Genomic DNA, 20,312 nt, shown 5'->3' with positions numbered 1-20,312 from the left:
AAAAAATATATTTTACCGCGCGCACAGACACAGATACTGACACACAAACTCCCTCTTTCTCCCTCTCAGTCTCTCTCTCACACTCACACACTTTAGAGGTGCCCATAAAATGGGGACACAGAAACCACAATTCTAATTTTGAGACTCCCATACGCTGCGGAGCCTGCAAAATTACTCATTTCTTTTGCGGCCGTTTATTTGCGCTGAAAATATCCGTGCGTCGCAGCGCCAGCCTACACAATGCACATGTGGTAGTCATCAATCATAATTATCATGGTTTAAAAAAGCCACAGCTGTTATTTGATTTTAAAAACAAGCCACAGCGCAGCGCCTTCCAATGATACGTCAAGTTGTCAGAGGAGGCCTTGGCCTGCAAAGCACAAATGTCTCTCTCTCTCTCTCTCTCTCTCTCTCTCCCACCAGCTTCCCAATGAGCCTGTTGGAGAGCACAGCAGAGCTGAGATGCATTCAACCTTTCCCCATGACTCACCCTTGTGTGTCTTTATTTTTAAACATTTTCTCTCCTCATTGCTGCGTGTTTATTCTGTCTAAGTGAGACCGCGGTTATGGACTTCACACGTTTGTTTATGACTTATTAAATCAGGACCAGATAATGCAGAGTTATCTCCGCATCCCCAGAAGCTGTAGGTGATGTGTGTTTGTGTCTGCGCGTGGGAGTGCATGTGAGGGTGTTGCTATGCTTTAACGATTCCCACCAGGATTTTTTTCCGATGAGGATTCTTTTTTTTCAGAATATCAGCACACCGACAATAAATAGAAGTGAGGTGTATTTTGTGTATTGTTCATCGGGTCCCATGAGGTGACCTTCGTGTGCTTCGTGTGACATTACACATGGCCCCACCCGGCCTTGATTATGTCAGTTGATAAGCCGTTACTGCTTGCTGTGTCATCTCCATGACAACTTTATTATCACTTATGTTTACTCCTGACTTTAATCAAGCAGTAATGCAACTCAAGGTTGCATTCATCCCCAAATGACCGAGCAGATTGAGCCAAAAATGGGAAAAACCTGAAGTAAATAATTCACATGACATCACCACAGTACTTTTCCCGAGAGGGAGACCTGAGTTCAACAAAACTGTGGGGAAATAGAGTGATAAATTACACAGCAGTTGTTGATTTGCTTACGTTTGTGAATCATGGTACTTGCCTTTTAAGGAAGGTAATTAATTACGCTGCATTCCATTTTCAAGACTGGTGATATGCACTTAAAAGCCCGTTTGAAATGTGTCCTTTGCTCGTTACTGCAATAATTTATACATAATCTCATTGGATGAGATCATTTTATGGACATAAATTGGGCTAATATACAAACGTGCCCTGAAGGTCTTAGTAAAAACAAACATGGCAACATAGAATGTTTCCCGCCAAACTGCAGTATGCGCATCCTTAACATACCAAACCTCCGAAAACATTTGCAAACCCTTGCATCATTTCCTCTGGCTTTTGGCCTCCTTCTTCTTCTTGTTTATTGGCCCACTGCTGGCTTTTATGGTGCATCAACCCCACCAGCTGTCCATATGCATTACTAATCTCCGCAGCATATAGTTAATGTGTATAATGCCACTCCCGTGCTTGTGGGGGAAATCTCAGAACTGGCTGTGAGTGTGACAATGGTTAAGCCCCCGGGTTTGAGGGGCTGTGTTTTGGGGGTTCCGATGTGGCCAGCACATTATAGCGCGCTCAATGACAACAGGGTCTTCCATTGCCTGAATCTTGTCCCGCTGCCCAAGTAAATGCAAGATTTGTTTACAGAGATTATTGTGGCCTCCCATCAGCACACAACATGCAAAAAAACACAGAGACATGCTCTTCATAACACAAAAAGAAATTGAGACCAGCAATTGTGATGTGGAATTTTGATGCCTTGCTATTCAACATTTTACTCCCAACCCTGATGAAAAGCATCCAACCTGCCAATTTGTCCTGGAACCTGAGAAACACCTTGAACCCCTCTATCTGTAGTCAGACCTCCCAGGAAGGGGCATGTGTAACGGGAAATTCCCAGGAAAGGATACGAACATGCCAAAAATAAGAATGTTTTCATACGCAACATATCCAATGTCAGCAGAGGTCGCATTCGGTAATTATCTGACCGTAACGAATCTCGCTGTAAAAGGACACAGTTAACGTTGCGAGCTCATCACACAGTGAAAGGGGGGAAATCCAACACCCTGACGGTCCGATGTTAAATGTTATCCTCGGCGGCGTGCCAAAGTGTTGGTGTACCGCGTTTGTCTTGTCAAAGCTGCTAAATGACAGGCTACTCAATTACCCAAATTGGTGAAGCAGAATACAACCCTGCAGATTCCCTTCCACACCATCTGGGACGCTGAATATGGATCACGCTCGCGTCAGCTCGGCCGACTTGACAAACAAACAGCAAGTGTGTCAGAGCTTCTGAGAGCACGGTTTACACTTGCTAGCCCGGTGGTCTGGCTTTATGAGCAATGGTTAGTGTCATACACACACAGACACACCGCACATTCAAGGCCCAATCTTGAAGACTCTTGCGAGACCCCCATGGGTCGTGAAAGCGAAGGAGGGGTGACGTAGGACCTTCTTGCTTTCATCAAAGCGATGACCCCCATGACCGACACCGAAAGGTCATGTGTGTTTTCTGCCAGAGGCCGACACGTAAGTCGTCCACATACTGTCCCGAGTGTAAAAAAAAAAAGTGGGTAACAATCTGTGTGCATAAGGAGTATGAGTGTGCATAGATGTATCAGAGCATCCTGCGCCTCTCCCTCTTTGACCGCAACGCAGCTGCGTCAACACTCACCCCTCAGCACACCACCTCCGTGTGTGTGTGTGTGTGTGTGTGTGTCACAGAGGCAGAGAAATGGAGTGTGTCTATGTTGCAGCCATGAACAAAAGGAGTAGGAAATGGTCTCCAGAGAAACCTGAGGAAGAAAAGGAAAAAAGGAGAGAGATGGATGGATACGAAGGGAGGCTGAGGGGTCAGATCTGAGAGAAGGTAGAGTGAGACATCTGGAAAAGAGAGAGTCACTGGGACGAAAAGGAAATTACAACTGCCCAACTATGAATCATTGGGGAAAACTTCTCTTCTTCTTCATCTTTCTCTCCTCCCTCTGCTTCTCCAACCTCTCTACCTAACCTTCCAACCTCTCTGCATTCTACTCCCGAGTCTTGATGATTAATCGCCATGTGAAAACCAGGTTTTAAACATTTGCAGTTGTACACGCCCTGAGCACCTAGAAGTTGATACGGTATACATTTACTGATACTTTCATACTCATGTTTCCCCTTTTTCTCTCTCTAGGGATCTCAGCATGAACAACATCAGTGAGATCCAGCCCAGAGCCTTCCACCGACTGCACCTGTTATCAGAATTGTGAGTACAAAAATCATTCAACTGATAAAACTCCATCACCACAGCTCACACATGAACAGAAACAGATATTCCCTGAGCCGTTTATACGCACGTACACAGTGATGGGGATTGATGACTCTGGCCTGCCTGTGATCTCTCCCACCAGGAAACTGCCTGCAGCAGCGCACTAGTAGATCCGGGGCTGGCTTCACACAGGAGGGAGGATAATGTAGCCTCACTCAGAGAGAGAATGTTAAAAAATCCGAGCAGCTGTATTCTTGCACCCCGCCGCTCCTTGTATTTAATTAATTTATTAAATGCCCGAAACGTACTTCTTTTGAAAATCAAACAATGTTCAAATGAATATAAAAACAAGATGGTCGGCACATGACAAAGAAGAAGGTCTCGGTTTTCATCGTCACCGGGCTGATGAAAGCATAACGGTCGACTTGGCCGGTATCTGATCTGACCACTCAGCAGAACTCAGCTAAGTCTCGGTCTGACAAAGGCTGCCCACAGATACGGCCCGAGGGTGTGAATGTGTGTGTGTGTGTGTGTGTGTGTGTGTGTCAGCCTTCACCTGATTCTTTTACTTCTAAAGCCTGCAGTGTTTGTGCAGGTCTGCTTGGGTGTGTTTGAACAGTCTGCTGTTTTCTTTGTTAATTCTTGCAGCTGCAGTCCGTGACGCGTGAGCTAATCGTGGTTGAAAGTAAAAGATTGGGTGGACGGCCATTCACTTGAGTTTGAGCTGCAATCCGACCGGATCGTAGCTGTGGAGAGAAGCCGGGCAATGGAGCTCTCTGGGACACCTTGAAGTTAGCGAATAAAATTCAAGACATGATTTATTGTAGCTGCATCAAATTGATCTCAACTTTTTCTGTTGTGAAAACGGTTAAATATTGCTGATGGTTTAATAATCAGAACCATACAGCGCAGAGTGATGCTGAACATGGATGCTGACGTTTTCCTACTTTGGGGGAAAAAGGGGGTGGGAGTCTTGGATCTGCACTGTTTGTCCAGAGACAATCCTCCCAGTGTTTTACAACCCCGTTGATCTCGCTTCCTCTGTATCGCTCTTGTGTCCTGACACTTCATGGAGACGTTCTGTTGCTTTGTAACTCTTCCAAGGAGGATGTTCCTGCCCTAAAGCCACATTTTTGTAGCCTGCTGACCATTTCTGGAGATATTAACGATAACGATGGTCATGTTCCCGAGGCGAGGTTCACAGCCCATTTCTGACATCCACTCCTGTCTGGGAGGCTTAGCGAGATGAAGCATAGCAGGTTATGGTAAACACATTATAATAGCAACAAGTTACAGCACTTAGAAAAACAAACCGAGGCTCTAGACAGTCGGTTTGAGAGCGAGCTCGTTTGATGTGGGTCCACAGCACTTGTTGGTAGCACGGGGAGAACCAAGGGCCAGACATGTTGTGACTGGTGGTGATAAATTGTTTGATGTTCGGCTCTACTTCCCTGTCTGCACTCCTTCACTTTATCTCCCTCCTCGCCAATTAATTTCTACAGCCCCCATCTCCATTTTACTGCAGGCTATGGCAAGCTGCAGACACCGCCTTTGATAGTCCCCCCCCCCCCTCTCGCTTCTCTCTCCACATTCTTACAAAACAAGACAAATCTGCTCATGGCAAGAAGTCCAGGTTTCATCCTGTTTTACGCTGTGGGGAGGAGGAGGAAGGCCATGCAGGGTCCTTCTAAGGCAGCGCTCATAAACCTAAACTGCCTGTATTGATTCCTCGCTCAGCTCTCACTTCTATCGTGGCAGTTAATCCTTTTGAACATCAATTAAAGTTCTTCACAAAAGCATATAGCAATCTCCATTTTCCTAATTGCGACACATTGATAACACAAAGTGTAATTACCCCTCCCTTCCATTGACCCCAGACACCTCTCATTAAGCCGTCATTTAGCACTTTGATCTACTCTTAATTCCCATAAACAAACCTGCACGCAACTGTCATGCAGCATAGGCAGACGTCATGTCTATGGATTAATGAGAGGGCAAAGCTGCTGACTACAGACTCCGAGACTGGATACTCATACGCTGACTTTTCAAGCACTTCCCCTATTAAAATGTTCTCCTTTAATATCAAAGATACACTACCTAATTCTGATCTCGTCAGATGGTGTTTTAGAACGCCATCATCATCATCATCAGCAGCAGCAGCCGTTTGGATCAAGTCTCTCATAGCCACATTATCATTGCCTGAATCATCCCTCACCTCCACATACAGAGGTGCTAACTCCTGTTATCGGTTCAAAGCTGAAACTCTGGAATGTGCTCTCTGACTATTGAATCAGTTCAATCTGAATTATAGAGGCCAACGGTGCCCTTCTGCAGTATGAGTATTATGTAGGTGCAGGTTAAGGGTTTACTTTACACGCTGCCAACATCGGGTTTTGTCTGCTTGTCTCTCTCTCACTTTCTCTCTCGCACACATTCACTGTTTTTTCCACATGTTCATATTTTGCTCCAGTAATTTCAAAGGTCAACGCCAGATTAAGTGGTTGACCCTCTGGGTGTTATACATGAATATGTACTTATAGACACACACTATGCCACCCTCTCTCTGCCGTTAAGGGTGACAGGGGAGGGCGGGGAGAGGAGAGAAAGGGAGGACTCAGGTTCTGACTTCCACAATCAAAGAACTAGGGAGGGGAAACGCAGAGATACAGATTCACCGACAAAGACTAACAATCCCACAAGGGGACAAGGGACACACACAGGCTGGATTTGAATTGTCATATTTGCTTAGGAACCCTCCCTTCTCTCCCATACCTTTCAACTGCAAACTGGTCTCTGTTATTATTTTCTATGAATCACGTCAATTGAGCTGAATTATACTGAGATGGAATTTTCTATGAAGCCAGTCCAGGGGCCAAGAAAAATTCCAACCATCCCCAAATAAAATTAGAAGAAAAAACAGTTGGAGCCACAGGTTGACAAGAGCAAGGCGCCCTTCATGTGAATGAGATTGATGTGGAATAACTAGGAGGCAACATGCGGAACACTTAGTTTTGATCTTTTTACACACACACACACACACACACACACACACACACACACACACACACACACACACACACACACACACACACACACACACACACACACACACAAGTATGCTAATATCATGGAAACAGTTGGTCAACAGCAACTGCCAGTGTTCGGTTTACGTCTATCAAGAACGTCTGAACATTTCTTTACTTTTTCAATATCCATCTTCACATTCGACATAATTACCATTTGCCGAATGAAGTCGGCAAAAAAAAAAATGTTCCGCTCTAATGCTGTTTTGGCTCCAGTGGTGCGGGTAACAGAGAAGGGCTGGTTGGCGGTGGGATATGCCAGTCATACCGTGGCTTTAACTCCAATGTTTGTTTTCTAAAACTTCACCCACAGAGGACTTTAATTTTTGTGTCTTTAGTCCTCCTTATTTTTGTTTTTTCCAATGGCTGTGTAACTAATCATTGCGTTTGAACATTTACATAAACCTTTAGGTAAACATTTACCTAAAAGTAGCTTTCGAAAATGGTCTCCAGTGACCATCTTGTGCAGGAAATTTGACATTTTATCTTCTTTATCTTGAAAAAGGGATGAACATTGTAAAGTTTGATGTCAAAGAGCAGCAGTCCCTGCTGACCAACTCTGTCATCAGTGTCATGTTGGAAATCTGTATTAGGACCTCATGTGATGCAGTCATAGTCTGGGTTTTTTCCACTGTAGCTTAAGATGCATGACTAAATATCACCTTAGCTTGGCTAAACATCAATCCCTTTTGTATTCTCGTAAGCCAACGCTCGTATGTATCTACGTGTATGTGCGGGCTTGTGCTTGTGTTGATAAATAAAAGCTCTACTTGAGTTCTAAACTGGGCCGAGTGTGAGATTTGGCAGGCTTGGGAGGGGTTGTGTGGTTTGCCACTGCACAGTAATAGACATGTTGACATGGATATCAGTTGTCAGAGGGAGTTTGCTGAGAGCTCTCGTCCATTACCGTCTGCATGATGGCGGCTTGGAAAGGCAGGCCGGGCGCTATATCAATATTTCAATATCCTGGCACTGATGGAGCAACTCAGCCGGAGGCAGTATGCATGAGATTCAAATGTCAGGCAAATGTCACCTGTGGAGCAACGGTGTGAGCAGGAGCATGCCAATGAGGGACTTTTAACTCTTGTGTGTGTGTGTGTTTAATAAAAGTGGGTGGTCTTGAGCCATGATGGCCAAATATGTGTAAAACCGAGCTTCCAGCTTATGACCTTGAGAGTCACTCTGTTGGACTGAATGTTATTTATTTGGACATCTTATACACACTCACAAATGCCCATTAGGTGCTGTGTTTGATAAACAGACTGATTGGATTGCTTATGTGAATGTGTGTGGTTTCTCTCCCTCGCTGTCGTCAAGGCCCCTCAGAACGGGTCTAATTTAACTCAAGGACTCAAACAGCACATGCATCCACACACATATGTGCTCACGTGTGCGTGTGTACTATTCGCCATACTACACACACACACACACACACACACATAAACACACTTGCATGCGCACAAGCAAATATACTTTCATGCTGCACTGGTTGACCCAGTCTCTGTCTCATTCAGTTCAGTCTTTACTCACTCATCAGAGCTCCCGGGATTGGTTAATGTTTCAGGGTGTGCTCTGGGCCAATAATAACCACATTGAAGGGAATCAAATATTGTTATTTGCATACTGCCCCTGCAGTAACCCCAGAGCAGGAACTAGAGAATGAAGTCATACAACTCAATCCCAAAAACGTAACATAAAAAAAGGCAAAGCTTCTCTTGTGAGACTTGTAAATTGTTCCCGTTTATGTGCTTGAATATCACTTTTCACTTGTACAATTTGTTTTCCCCTTTTTGATGTGCGTGTCTCTCTCCCAGGCGTATCTCAGGGAATCAGCTGAGGTACATCTCAGGCCAAGCTCTCCAGGGCCTCCACAGCCTCAAAGTTCTGTAAGTAACCTTATCCACTCCCCCACCCTACTGCTCTCTGGTGGTTTGGTCCACATCCCAGGTGCGTCGTTCCACTATTGCATTATGGGGTGATAGAGTGTGCTCCTGCCTCGAATAAAACACCAAGGGCCACGCATCATTAACTGCAGTTAAAGTTTATGGGCTGGTTCCTTCATTCTCAAACAAGCCCTGTTTCAGTTGTAAGCAAGCACACACACACACATACAAACACACGCACAAACGCGCACACACACATACAAACACACACACACACACAGGTGTAGTGCAGGGACCTCCCAGTTACACCACCCACCGAGATTACAGCAAGTGACAAAAAAAAGAATAACACTTTAAAAAGCCTTTCAAAGCTGTTCTCTTAACACCCCATTTCTCCGAGTGAGTTCGTAGCCTTATGATCCATGGCCACCAACTGTTAGCGCTGCACTGAGGTATTAAATCACAGAAAAAGTGCAAAGCAACCATAAAAACCGAGGCATTTTCTGACTCGGGACCCCTGCATACAATGAGTTACAGCCCTATTTCTGCTGGCCGTAGAGACCAGTGTGTTATGGAGTTGTTCATGTTTCCTGGATAATCAATTCCTCTTAGACCCTCGCTGAGAGGTTTGAGAAGCTCTGCCACAGAAAATAAACTTAACTAGAGAATTGTGGTTTGTAAATTGAGGTAATCTGGGGGATTACCAGGCACATCGCCTGCACCTTGTGTTGTGAAATTCAGCGATACAGGATGAGTGAACCAACCATGAATCCTCTGTCATTATACAATTACTGCAGAAGGACAAACACGTCCTGGGTTCACACACCTCTGAAAGCATTCATGCTTTGCACTGTAACATCCATCTCTCTGTCCTCAGAGCAGCTGAGCGGTTCATTTCCTTCCTCTTTATATTAGGTAGAGTCAGGCTGTCACAAACGGACCGCTGACCTTGTGTAGGATAACTGCAAGCCGACTTCCTGCTGACTCTCACACACACACACACACACACACACACACACACACACACACACACACACACACACACACACACACACACACACACACACACACACACACACACACACACACACACACACACACACACACACACACACACACACACACACACACACACACACACACACACACACACACACACACACACACGGGGGTCATGAACCTAGAGTGGAGTACAAGCTCCCCCTAGGGAATTTCTCCGAAACAGGAAAAGGCTCAATTTGATGTATTTATCATGGCATCATTGTCCCAGCGGAAACATTCCCCCCATCCTCTAAAAACCTGAGCCTCATTTTTTCTACGTTGACAATTGTAAAATACACAACACTACGAAAGAATGCGACATAGTGAGTTAAGAAGAAGAAAATACATCATCAGACACCCAGAATGCGCGTTCCCTTACAGTAAATCTAATTAAATTACAATTCAGACAAAAAACTTTGGCAGTCGAGGAATAAAGGTAATTCATGAATACAAAGAAAACCTGTACATTGCCTTCATTGCAAGACATTTAACTGTTGTGACACGGTGCCTCCGGGACTCACAAAGAAGCACCATGATGCCACAATGAAAGCAAAATGCTGCTGCTGAGAAAGACACACTGGGAGCTGATGTCAAGACTACTGGTCACGATTAAAGCTATAAAGAAAGAGGGAGAGAGAGAGAGAGGAAAGAGAGAGAGGGATATTGTTTGCTCGCCACTTCCTCCTTGCGTTCTAGCCCATTCTTCTGAGCATGACATCAACAGCCCACCCAGGGAGCCTCCCTTCCTCTTTTCTTCTTCCCTTCATCCTCTGCTTCTCCTTGAGCTTTCACCGGCCCTTTTCCTTTTTGTGTCAAATTTCCCCATGATGGAATTATTTGTTCTACTTGGTGTGCCCTCACACACACACTCTATCACTTATACAGCTATTAACCTACGACTAAATAATCCCCGCGTGTCTTACAGAATGATACAAAACAACCAACTGGAGAGACTTCCTGATGATGCACCATGGGACCTGCCCAGCCTGCTGTCCCTGTGAGTCTCTCCTTCTTACACACACACGCATGCACTAATTATGTTGGGGAATGAAACATCCCCCGGCCACCCACCCACACAGCTCAGCTCTGACCGCAGTGCAGGTACTGAGCACTGCTACCATATTACAGACTTTAGCCCCGGCGGTTGCGCACTGCACTGCCCGGCGGTGGGAGTCACAGCCTGAATGTGTCAGGTCAGTTCATGGTAGCATCTGGAAGCCATGAGGGAAGCAACAGACACTGCAGGCCAGGGAGAGCATCTTCAATGAGCTGTGAAACAACCCCGTTTTCCATCAATCCCCCCCGCCCTCCCTTCCTCGTCCTCCGTCCTTCTCCCACCACCCACACCGTTATCCCCCCCTGGCTAATGAGAATGTTTGGTGGCATAATTGTCTCATCTGTGTGTGTGCGTGCGTGTGTGTGTGTGTGTGTTAGCGCGAATGTTTGGCCGGATGCATATGGACCACCTCATCTGTAATTCCTCAAGCCTGCCCGTCTCCCCCAGCTTTGTACCGCACACATACTCCACATGCCTGCTTTCCAAATGAATAATTCTCTATAAATACCCATAAAACCATTTCCTTCATCGCACAGACGCGCGCTCATATTGATCGAGTTGTAAAAAAAAAGCGGCCCACGTAACTCTTCTACCCCCAAAAAACGTTTCTCGGTCGGGTATTTAGAAGGTCTGCTCTGCCTCAACACAGTCACCAAGCCCGGCCTCGCTATTCAGGCTGATATAGCGACCTATTAGATTCCACCAACAAGAGAATTTCATGCCAATGTTGTGTGGCAGCAAATAGAAAGCTTGGTAATCGAGTCTATCTGAGCCTTCAATGTCAGTAAAACGGAGTAAAACAAAGAGGTGATAGGCAGGTTCTTCTGCTTCAGCTCATATTATTTGTGTCTTTTTCCCTGACTCTCTACTGCAGGTACAGAAATGTGTCTGACAGCTTTGGAGGTTCGCTGGAGATTGCTTCCATCCCGTTTCCCAAATAGACGATTCGCATTAAAAATATGTGGATGGAAACACGGTGTAATAAGAGTAGCGTGGGTCATTTAAGAATGACTCACTGCAGGCGTATAGTGACTGTGTGGTCGACGGCGGATGTGCTCCAAGCAGACAGGTGTTGGCGATCGGAGCGAAATAGAAATGGACAATTTGGTCGTCTGGTAGCAGTTAATGAACAATGCAGGTTTCAGTTTGTATATTAATTAACGAAAAAAACATTCATGCTGCTGAAGAAGAAAAAAACGACCAACAAAGACTAATGGACAATCTTTGCAAACAAGCGCATGAGTCAAATTGAATGAACAACACTGATTTAGGTGTTTTAGGTAATTATTAAGAAATTCAAATAAGAATTTAGCAATTCATTCTAAAATAAATTAACGGCCACTAAGTTGTTGTGATCCGCACAGCCTTCCATACAGGCGACCACTATGGCTCAGGTTATCGCTGTGCATGTGGAATTTGGGGATTATCAACAGTTTTCGTGTATCTGTGTTTGCCCAAGCAGGTGTGTGTTTTTGTGTGGTCTCTCTATATCCCCGCATTGGGACGCTATCAAGTAGTGAAAAACACACATGCACACACACACACACGGAAGCGACACACGCAGAGGAGGGAACATAGAGACGCACCTTGTCATTACAGTAATGATAAGCCCGGCGCACAAAGATTACTGAAAAGGCTTTGGAGAGTGAAGCTTGACGGCGCCTCTTACTGACATGAAACACGGCAGGTAAAAAGAAAGAGAGACAGATCAAGGGTTTTAAATTAGTATAAAAGAGGCTTTGATCTAAAATAAATCATATTCTTAATCAGGCACAAAACCTGTCAGCAGCGAACTGAAGCAGAGGTTTGTCTAACTGCCGTTGAGTGTTGTTGTTCGGGGTCATGACCCACAGGTTATGCAGCCTGATCACCACTGATGAGTTCCACAAGCCACGTCTTTTTATGGATTTGACTCAAGGGTAGTGAAACAAGCTCCTTCAAGTTCCTTGTTATATAAAATGTTGGCCATCTGGAGAATTGAACTGGGAGGCATATCCTCAGAACTCCTGGATCATTTAAGAGAACTTTCTGTTTCTGTCTACATTTCTCTCTCCCTTAATCGTGCCTCGTACTTTGATGTGATAGACAGGAAATAGTTCCTGCTTTATTGGCTTCTGTGGAACATTCCTGGTTCGGTCTGGACCTTCTGGAGACCTGGCAGGTCCACCCAGAGGAGCAATTATTATTTTGCCCCGGAGAACAAAACAGAACGTCGAAGGGTCTTCCGTGGCTTTCATCCTGCGAGTTGGGTCAGGGACAAACAATGTCCACAGTTGGAGCATAGGATGCACACGAGAAGATGTTTAGCACCAAAGACGTTGTGTGCTCAGGTAGAAGATGCGACGAACATTTGTGTGTGAGCGTAAACACATTCGTACCTATACACGTATGCCGGAGAGCGTTTCCCTGTGCATGAGACGCTGCCGCTGTACGCAGTTTCTATTTCCACATGGAACATTTTCCTGGGGGGAAGAGAAGGGGGGGTCCCAGAGTTGAGAGTTCAAGTTCAGATGTAACTTTGATGACGCCATTTGTTTGGCGAAACCTCGGTGGGTCGAGGAGGCCGAGGAGGAGCCGTGGCTCCACAATCAAAGAGCCGCAGCAGAAGATTGATAAGAGAGGATGTTAGAAAATGCAAACAAGAGTTAAAGAGTGAAACGCAAAGGGGGTTCGCAGCGGCATGAATGAAGACGTAAGGAATCAAATTTGGGTCGTTAAAGGGGCCAGAGGGAGTAAACGAGGATTAATGAATGAGTGTGAAGGGCCAAAGAAAGAAGAATAGCGGGAGGAAGTGGTCTCAGCTTGTCAACTCTGCCCCGAGGGGATCATTCATCACTGTGGACAGTGTGTACGCCTGTGTGCATTTACGCGGCGGCAGAGGGGAATGGGGGGGTGGTCACAGTCCACACTTGATGCTTCTGGGTTGAGGACACCAAGTGAGAGAGGAGACAACGTTTTGGTTATGTTTGACCAGATGAAAGCAGATGTGTGTGTCCGGCGCTGTGTGGAACAGCTGAAGATGGGTTCCCAAACTGTTTTCCAGGCATTTGTGGAAGTCCGCAGGCGCAACCTGATTAGAAAGAGGTAGAATTAAACAGGCCTTTCCCAACTGTTCTTGCACGTTTGGCTCTTTTCTCGTCTCACATTTCATACATGTCTGTGCTGGTGGAGCTACACATGGCTTATTTCCATCATAACGGAGCTCCTAAGACGCTGCAGCAAAGATGAAAGAAGGAGAATAAAAGATGTGTAATTCTCATAATATCCTTCCTGTTAGCCAATGTGTTTCATTGCCACAGCATGCAACCACTAATTCATGCACAGGCATGGTTGCACATAAGCAAACAAACTGCTTAAACTTGGTGATTACGTGGCTGAGCTCAGTTCCTCTGCCCCTGCAGGCGTCTCGATGCTAACCTGTTGTCTGAGGTTCCTGCTGGGGCCTTTCGAGGGGTTCGCTCCCTGAGACACTTGTGGTTGGACGACAACTCCCTAACCGAGATCCCGGGGACGGCGCTGGACTCGCTGCCCTCCCTGCAGGCCATGACGCTGGCCCTCAACCAGATCACACACATCCCGGATTATGCATTCACCAACCTCTCCGCCCTTGTCGTTCTGTAAGTGATGTCTTGATTTTTTTTACTCAAAACTCTCCAGGGTCTCTGTGTTTCTCATCGCACCAGAGAAAACCTCTTCATCACCGCGACTGTCATTTCTGATTAATAAGAACACATTTGTGGCCCTTTTCCCAGGCATCTCCATAACAACCACATCCAGAGCATGGGGGCGAGATGTTTTGAAGGTTTAACCAGTCTGGAGACCTTGTAAGTATCACACACAGGATGACAGACATACAAGTCAATGTGCTCATGCTATTTGGATAGCGGTTACTACTGAAAGTCAAACCCAAGAACTTGTCACTATCTCTCTCTCTCTCACACACACACACCTACACAGACGCACACACATTAGTTTAATCATTCCATCAAACACCATTGATTGATTCTGAACCGTTGTCTTTCAATCACACTTAACAGATATATGACAAACGTTCCTTGGATAGAACCTCATGAAAGTCAAATAACCAACACCAACAATTTTTCTGTTTGAATGCAGCATTAATTATTGTGTTTGGTGTTACTTGAAACTCCTGAAGTGAAGGTGTTTTAATAAATGTCAGTGTCAAGTCATAATGATAGATGTCCTTATTATTTCAGCAGGTGCCCTAAATCTTGAAGTCAAATCCACACAGTCCTTCATGTATTTTAAAAGTAAGCGGTCGGCAGCGCTGGGGTGAAATATTGGCTCAGCCTGGCTACAGGAGAGTCATTTATAAGAGAACTTATAAGTGCTGTAGCTTTGATAATGGCAACCGCACACCAATATGGAAACCACAGGAAACTGACACCTTTTTGCCAGAGGTGTAGAAATAAAGCGAAAGAAATGCACACACAGCAGCTGCGTCTCATGCAACACTCATGGTGGTCCGGTGACAGCGGCGTGCCGCTTAACAACCTGTTGATATGTAAAAATAAAAAATCATGCGTTCCGTTTTATGAGCATGTGTGCGGGCACATGCGTGTGTGTGTGTGCGCAGATAAGCAAGCACTTCTGCATGTGCACTCCAAAGCGCATTGGCAAGCTTAACACTCTCAACTTAAAAGCCATTATCCGAGCTGGGAAATGTGAGGGGAACGGGGGGTGTAAGTCAGGGGAGCCGTGCTGAAGGGGTACGAAGGGAAACCAGAGAATGAGAAAAGGAGGGATGGAGCTCTCTGGACGAGAATAGCGCGCGTTAACGCGTTTGGGCCGTCAGCGGCGAGCGGAGACGGACGATTCAGCGGTGTAAGGTGGCAGGTGCCATTGACGTGGGGATTGCGCTGGTATGAGGGGTTAATCTTTCGCTTGTGAGGAATACGAGAGAACCATCTGCATGGCCACGGCCCTCCCCAAACCCCCCTGTGTGTATTATAAAATCGTTACGACGAGGAGCTGTCCAGGGGGACTGCTGGAAAACATAACTGCATATCCAAACAAGACGGAGCAGACGCAGACAGACATTTCAGAGAATCCGTACAAACACATTCATCAGAGGCATTCACTTGAAATGTATCTTCAAATATCCAGCCGACAATGACGGAGTACTTCGAGATATCCTTTGACCCGGAGAAGGAAGCCAGACACATGCCTTAATATGGCAAACGGAACACTAGTATGCACATGACATATACGCTGCACATTTTTTCCCATGTCCACCAGCATATCATACAATAACCCCCCCCCCCCCCCCCCCCCCCCCCCCCAGCCTCAGCCCCCCCCCACGTATGAGCTGTGTCAACTCAATTGTAGCAATGGTTGTTTTGATACAGCGTCTCCTTGGTAACTAATCAAAGACAGACCTAAATAGTTAGGTCGGAGCAGCAAAGGTCAAAGGTCAAATCCAAACCACACACTCTACAGCTGTCAGCCGCTTCGAGTGCAGAGGAAGTGGCTGCACATAAATATGCAATCAGGCACACTTTCTAACACACGGAACAAACAGAATATCAAATATGGCTCCAAAAAAGCTCCATCATACCTTTTCAATATAGTTTTGATCACTATATTGATTATTCATCTTATTTATTTTCTCTCTCAGGGATTTGAACTACAATGACCTGCAGGAGTTCCCTGTGGCCATCAGGACACTGAGTAAGCTTCAGGAACTGTGAGTACACACACACACACACACACACACACACACACCTGCCTGACATGACTATCATGGTTGCTTCATCCCAAGTAATCCTGTTAAATGATTTTAATGTGGCACTCGGATACAATCTCTCTCGCCCTAAGCAGGTGCTGGCTACACACCCACACACTGATCCGCCTGTGCGCACGCACACACACACACACACACACACACACACACACACAAACCATGTTTTTCCTCAGCTTCAGCAGATGTTTCACGGCGTGCATATGTGACACAGAGACAGCATATGTGTGCATGTTTACGTCTCATTTATCCAAAAATGTTCTTCAGCTGTGCACCGGCAGGTGCAACATGCAACAACTTGCGTCTCGGTCCTCTAAACTCAAACACACACAGTCACAGAATCAGAAACATATTTATAATCACTCTAATTATGTTTCTATATTTCTAGGGGCTTCCATAACAACAAGATCAAAGCAATCCCTGAGAGGGCCTTCGTGGGAAACCCTCAGCTCCAAACCATGTGAGCTTAATGCTACAACCTTCATATTCTGTATTAAATACACACATAATTGCTATTTTGTAAAGCGCAACTCTTTACTCAACACAAATTAATCAAAATATGTTGGAATCAATCTTCACCATCTTTCTTTCCTGCAGCCATTTCTATGAAAATCCCATCCAGTTTGTGGGAAAGTCGGCTTTCCAGTTTTTACCGAAGTTGCACACGCTGTGAGTATGCCGTCAGTAGGAACCATTCCAGTGAGTTAGCCCAAACAGTGTTTAAATCATCCTCTGTCCCTAGCAGTGAGAGTTGAATGGACATGTGTAATGCCCTCCTGAATGATGTTGTGTTAGCTTACTGCTGTGCTCTGCGCTGATGTGGTAAGAGAGAGTGTGTTGTAAGAACATGTTGAATGGTGTGACTTATGATGTCTTGTAAGACAGCCAAAACAGCCTGCATGTGTTGATGTTGGAGAAAAGGTTTGATGGCTAAAAATGAGCTGTTAGACAAAGTATGTGCGTATCTCTGTGTGAGTGTTTGCGTGTGTGTGTGTGTGTGTGTGTGTGTAAGAGGAAAAAAAGATGCATTTTGCTGAGACTTTTGTCTTTTTGCTGCAGTTCTCTTAATGGGGCAACACAGATCCAAGAGTTTCCTGATCTGAAAGGAACCACCAGCCTTGAAATCTTGTAAGTGTGGCCTCTATTCCCACAATCACACCCATAGCCGAAGAAGAAAAAAAAAAGACAGCATGTGTGTGTTTTAGGATGCTAAGAGAGCAAGGGGCAGCAGGGGTGAGCTAGTTATGCCCCTCGATGACACGTTTGGCCGTCCGACACAGTTTTCTGTCCGACCGAGTTAGACTCGCACAACTGGGGAATCCTTTCGCTTGCTTGCACTTCGACAATGATCCGAGGACTCTCCTCCTCTCTACAGGACGCTGACTCGGGCCGGCCTCTCAGCTCTCCCCCTGGATCTGTGTGAGCAGCTGCCTCGCCTCAGAGTGCTGTAAGTACACACACACACACACACACACAAACGGAAGGAAGGAGGATGAGGCGTATAAGAAAACAAACCCAACTGTGGAGGGTTGTGCCACCAAGCAATCATTTGTACAGTCACTGCGCCATAAGAAGTCAACCAAGCCAATATAAATCTGCTTATTGTGTTCATGTGCACGTGCGCTTTGTGAATCGTTGCAGGGAGCTCTCCTACAACCAGATTGAAGATCTGCCCAGTTTTTACCACTGCTCTGCACTGGAGGAGATGTGAGCTCAACACAATTGCACATACGTTTGCATCGACATCAACGTGTCCCGCCCTTTACCTGCACTTCCTCCGTTGTTCTCACAGCGCTTTACTTTTGTATTTTTCCCCAACAGAGGGCTCCAGCATAACCAAATCAGGCGGATAGAGGCGAGGACCTTCCAGCAGCTCAGCTCTCTCAGAAGCCTGTAAGTCTACCTGTGGCGTGGTGGAATTCATCGGTTAGATCCGTCGATTCAAACTTTGGATTCAGGAGCCCACCACAAGGTGGCAATATATCTGAGGTTATAGGGAAGGAAAGATGGAAAACATAAATCTTCTAAACAAAGTGTTTCTTAGTTACACGATAGTATTCATTGCTTGATTTCATCCGCCTTAGAAGGTGGGGAAGCGTGGAGCATGATGAAACTACAGAGACCAATTACTGACATCTAGTGGTGATGGAGATTACAATTCCTTTCCATTTGACTGTTTTCAGGGATCTGAGCTGCAATATTATCGAGTGGATCCACCTGGATGCCTTCGCCTCGCTTCACTCTTTGCTCAAAATGTGAGTAAAACACATACACTTCCATCTTTAAGACTCTGCAACCTTTCATTAAATCAAAGCTGTCCGTCAGAGCCTTATAGAAACACTCCACACTCGCCTGTGTGTGCCACATAAAACATTTGGTGCTCTGGCCGAGTCTACAGGAGACACTGATATGCATTTATTGTTTGAAAACCCCCCTCTGTGTGGCCAGACGATACATCTCAAGTCATGCCAATGCAAACAGCTTCATTGTGTGAAGTATGCGTAGCTAAACAAGCAGATACACTACATCTGACAGGAAGTGTTATCTGAAGGGAATCTGATCTGAGCCTGGACTGAACAGTTGAGACAAGGCCGTTTTCTTACCGCGGCAATGTATGAAACGAAAGCCCATTCAGTAAACACTGACATGGGCTGAACTGACGCCCAACCTCTTGTGTTTTGTCCTCAATTTCTATTCCATCATTATTTCAGGGACCTGTCAGAGAACCGTCTCAGCTCGGTGCCGGTTGCAGGTTTGGGGGGTCTCACCCACCTCAAGCTGAAGGGGAACACTGAATTATATGAGGCCTTCAGTCCTGACTACTTCCCCCGAATGAGGTAACACACCACACACATCCTTTCTTTCTCAATATTTCGTTAAACGTTTTGCGTCTCATCATAGACTTACATAAGATGACTACTTACCCAGGTGTGTAACCTGTCGCTGTAAAGACTTCACTTCTCATCTTTTTTAATAATCCTTCCTCTCACAATTTTCTTCAATATACCAAACGTATCTTAAATGTACCAAAAGCAGCAATGGTTGACAATGCACCAATCACACGGTATCCCTGCAAGCCATTCCTGCAATGAACTTCCATAATAAGGGAAAATTTGTCTGTAGCAAGTTAAGGCCTGTTACAGATCCCTGAAGGCCTGGAAAGGTGCAGGGAAAATGGAGAACGCATTTCAAAGATTTAAGAGATGGCAGGTGATCAAGTGGCAATGTAATTACTGCACATCCTGATCCTGATTCAAAAACAGTTCAAACGTGTTGTACGTGCACAGCAGATATCTGTGTGCAAAGGTCAGTCCATCCAGAGCCTCAGAAACATTTCTGAGTATGTCGTCAATGACAGATTCAAAATCACTTGAGGATGCTTGAAAGCATTCACGATGATGTCTACGTCCAACTTTCTTTGTGCACTCGGTAAACCACCTGCTCTGGCGGTGTTTTTTCCGTTCTCTTTTCAATAGTGTTTCATCTGTTGTCCTGCAGGGTAATAGAGATGCCGTACGCCTACCAGTGCTGTGTGTATGGTTCCTGTGAGGGCTACAAGACAGTCAGCCAATGGGAAACTGAGCAGAGCAACGCTGACGAAGACCTACACAGGAGGCCCGTGGCCATGTACCCGAATCACGCTGACGCACACTGTAAGAAAGCTCTCCGTTACAATATCTGTGTGAGCAAATGTGCAGTATACCCCACGTGGTAGGGTACAGGTTTATAGGCATACACATTATAGTGTGTGTGTCTCACTGACAAACTATTGACACGAGCCAACCTGAAACGTGTCGGAGCCTCGCTGAAACCACAACTATGTGCCAGGCGACACACACAGACACTGTCAGGTCATAAATTATAAACAGCAACAAACCAAGATTAGGCTCAAGTTAGAACTATTATATCAGCACCAATAAAGTCACACGTAAACACGAGTCTCCTCTATCAAAAGAGATTAAATAGTTAACATTTGTTTGTGCCAACTATCTTCTATAACTATTTTTGTTGTTTTGTGCAAACTAATATCAAATCACCTGCTTTATTGCACAACCCCGTGAAGCCAGCGGCACACAAACCAACACGTCTATGCTGTTTGTGTACAGAT

General features: G+C 45.5%; 1 protein-coding gene across 1 annotated transcript in view; it reads left to right on the top strand.

Annotated features, from left to right (window-relative positions):
* The window catches only part of lgr6 (leucine-rich repeat containing G protein-coupled receptor 6), a 32,848-nt gene that overhangs the window by 10,011 nt on the left and 2,525 nt on the right, over positions 1 to 20,312 (top strand). Inside the window, exons 2-16 of the mRNA XM_040193860.2 lie at positions 3,305 to 3,376; positions 8,277 to 8,348; positions 10,312 to 10,383; positions 13,845 to 14,060; positions 14,196 to 14,267; positions 16,082 to 16,150; positions 16,593 to 16,664; positions 16,802 to 16,873; positions 17,264 to 17,332; positions 17,580 to 17,651; positions 17,846 to 17,911; positions 18,026 to 18,097; positions 18,388 to 18,459; positions 18,916 to 19,041; positions 19,703 to 19,857. Coding sequence (XP_040049794.2) covers positions 3,305 to 3,376; positions 8,277 to 8,348; positions 10,312 to 10,383; positions 13,845 to 14,060; positions 14,196 to 14,267; positions 16,082 to 16,150; positions 16,593 to 16,664; positions 16,802 to 16,873; positions 17,264 to 17,332; positions 17,580 to 17,651; positions 17,846 to 17,911; positions 18,026 to 18,097; positions 18,388 to 18,459; positions 18,916 to 19,041; positions 19,703 to 19,857 — 1,349 coding nt within the window. The remainder of the gene's footprint in view (positions 1 to 3,304; positions 3,377 to 8,276; positions 8,349 to 10,311; positions 10,384 to 13,844; positions 14,061 to 14,195; positions 14,268 to 16,081; positions 16,151 to 16,592; positions 16,665 to 16,801; positions 16,874 to 17,263; positions 17,333 to 17,579; positions 17,652 to 17,845; positions 17,912 to 18,025; positions 18,098 to 18,387; positions 18,460 to 18,915; positions 19,042 to 19,702; positions 19,858 to 20,312) is intronic.

This window comes from Gasterosteus aculeatus, chromosome 2 (genome assembly GCF_964276395.1).
Source record: "Gasterosteus aculeatus chromosome 2, fGasAcu3.hap1.1, whole genome shotgun sequence".
In the NCBI taxonomy this organism is placed as follows: Eukaryota; Metazoa; Chordata; class Actinopteri; order Perciformes; family Gasterosteidae; genus Gasterosteus; species Gasterosteus aculeatus.
The sequence above is the reverse complement of the archived record's forward strand: the minus strand, read 5'-3'. Positions and strand labels throughout refer to the sequence as shown.